Source organism: Pteropus vampyrus, unplaced genomic scaffold (assembly GCF_000151845.1).
Source record: "Pteropus vampyrus isolate Shadow unplaced genomic scaffold, Pvam_2.0 Scaffold123, whole genome shotgun sequence".
Classification (NCBI taxonomy): Eukaryota; Metazoa; Chordata; class Mammalia; order Chiroptera; family Pteropodidae; genus Pteropus; species Pteropus vampyrus.
Window position 1 is genome coordinate 5,108,502 of NW_011888904.1, and position 2,316 is coordinate 5,110,817.

A 2,316-nucleotide genomic window follows, 5' to 3' on the forward strand; every position below is an offset into this window, starting at 1 on the left:
TCAGCCAATCGGCAGTTTGAATGATTCTCGGTAGAACCAATAACAGGCAATAGAATATGACACTTCATCTTAGTAGAAACACTAGGTCACAGTAAAATGCCAATAAGCCGAAAAAGTCTTGAGCGTTCTCTCTAGGGTCAGCCAGCCCGGGGTACGTCTTAAGGTCTCAGCCACGCCCCCTACCCCAAAGCGTTGCAGGAGAGACAACGTTACTTCCGGGCGCTCGGCGCCCTCGCGTTGCGTAACTTCCGCCCGGCTGGGTGAAGCTGCTTCCTCTTTTCTTTCCCATTTCTTCTTCCTGGCCGGGTCTCCCGGAAGGTTCGATGGCTCTTGGTTTACGGGTCAGGGGTGAGAGGTGGGAAGACTGTGCGGACCTTGGTGAATAACTGCCCGGAGTTCTGCTCTTTGGCGGCTTGAGTGTGAAGAAGCCAGGTTAGATTTCGGCCAAGGGAGCGATGGTATCGTGCGGAAATCACCACCCTCTCCGACTCCGGGGCCTCATTCTTCCAGTTGACTGTGCGGGGGCTGGGGGTCCTTGTCCTCTTGCGAGTCCCTTGGAGGTTCTTGTGACCTCTTCTGTCTCCATTCTCTAGGGAGGGCCGACTCAGGTTGCTGCCACCGATACCCCTCCTCCTGGAGCTTTAATCGGAAGCAGAGTAGCGTATAGTCTCGGTGATCGCAGGGCTGCTTCCGAAAGTGTTAAAGTGCTTTAGCATCCTTCCCGCCTCCTTGGAGCTCCAAAACCCTGGGGGACCGGTGGGGCAGACAAAATAATTGTTCACCCCCACTGTACATATGAGGAAACCGAAGTTCTTTGAGAACTCACTCTTTCAAGGCGGCGTGGCTCCCTACAAGGTAGAACTGGAATTCGCACCCAGGTCTAGCTTCACTAGAGTTGCAGAAAATCATGGGGAGAGCGTTTGGAAATAGGGAAGGAACTGCAAATCTATAAAGGAGAGCTGGCATTTCTGAGTGCGTACTTCATGTCAGGCATAAACCTAAGTTCTTTCCATACTTATTGATTACTTATAAGGAGCATAGGAAGCGTATATTATTGTTCTTTCTAGTTTAGGAAATACTCGGAGATAATAAATGACTTGTCCAATATTTATGACTTAGCAGACATCTCCCAGATGTCTTTTCAGCTCTGTGATTCTTCCAACACAGTAGAATTTACTTATGATTAAACTGCATTTTTTCTGATTTTAGCACTTAAGAAAGGGAGATTTGTGAAATTGTCTTGGTCTCTTCATCCTTTGCCCGTTTTCTTATTTCTTATCAGCATCCTATTTAGAAATTTGTAATCATGTAAATTCAGCCCTGACTATTACTCCACAACTTACTTCTTTCTTTCAAAGAGGAATTTGGGGATCGGGTTGCTTGGTGTGGAATTAATGGATCCAGGTTAAAAAGCTAGCCAGAAGAATTGCTAATTTTTACATCACAGGTGGTCCTTCTTTATTGTTGTTCTCCTTGCATATCTTGCCTAAGTCTCTTGTCTTTTTTTCCCTGCAGGAAAAGGGCTATCATCTTGTGCCAAGATGTCAGGAATTGGAAATAAAAGAGCAGCTGGAGATCCTGGCACATCTGTGCCTCCAGAGAAGAAGACAGCTGTTGAGGATTCAGGGACCACAGTGGAGACAATTAAGCTGGGGGGTGTCTCTTCAACGGTATGTGGAAACAGTGCTATGAGAGTGTGCTTTTCTTCTGTCAGTTGCAACCTGAAAGTAAGAATTTATGGAAGCCTTCTGGAGTAAGGGGAGTTGGTTTGAAAAGAGAGTAATAAAACAGCCCAAAGTAGGTAAAGTGATGTAGTGGTCACTTCTGAAGAAGAAATATATTGACATTTGAACTACATTCATTTTTCATTCACTGAAAAATTAGGTGCCAGCTACTAAAAGAGGTAACGTAGCAAGACCATGGAGGGAGTGGTGAAGAGAGTCTGAGGGCAGACTGCCTGGAGTTGACTGTCAACTCCACCACTTCCTCATTATCCTCCCTGTGCCTCTTATTTCTTGCTCTGTAAATTGTAATTATAGTAACTACATCATTGGGTTGTTGAAAGGGTAAATGAAAGAGTCACTGTTAAAGGTTACAACATTACCTTTATCATGGTACGTACTCAACATATCCGAGCTATTAATAGTTATTATTGGGTTAAATATTATGATTATAATGGTGAATAAAATAGATACTGTCCTTGCTCTTATGGAATTGACAGTTTCATTAGACTATAATACACCAAAAGCTTATAGTAATGTTATTTGTCCATTAGACATCAGAAGTTCAATGTAATAGATTTTGATCTAGATCAGG

At 44.2% G+C, this 2,316-nt stretch overlaps 1 protein-coding gene across 4 annotated transcripts in view; it reads left to right on the forward strand.

Annotated features, from left to right (window-relative positions):
* The first annotated feature begins 223 nt into the window (after positions 1 to 223).
* Positions 224 to 2,316, forward strand: part of RNF20 (ring finger protein 20) — a 25,830-nt gene continuing 23,737 nt past the window's right edge. For 2 of the 4 annotated variants that reach the window (XM_023534222.1, XM_023534225.1), the window contains exons 1-2: positions 258 to 432; positions 1,516 to 1,670. In XM_023534222.1, coding sequence (XP_023389990.1) covers positions 1,542 to 1,670 — 129 coding nt within the window. In that variant the 5' untranslated portion in view covers positions 258 to 432; positions 1,516 to 1,541. Of the gene's footprint in view, positions 433 to 1,515; positions 1,671 to 2,316 lie in introns of those variants that run through there. The other 2 variants (XM_023534223.1, XM_023534224.1) reach the window with 2 other exon arrangements.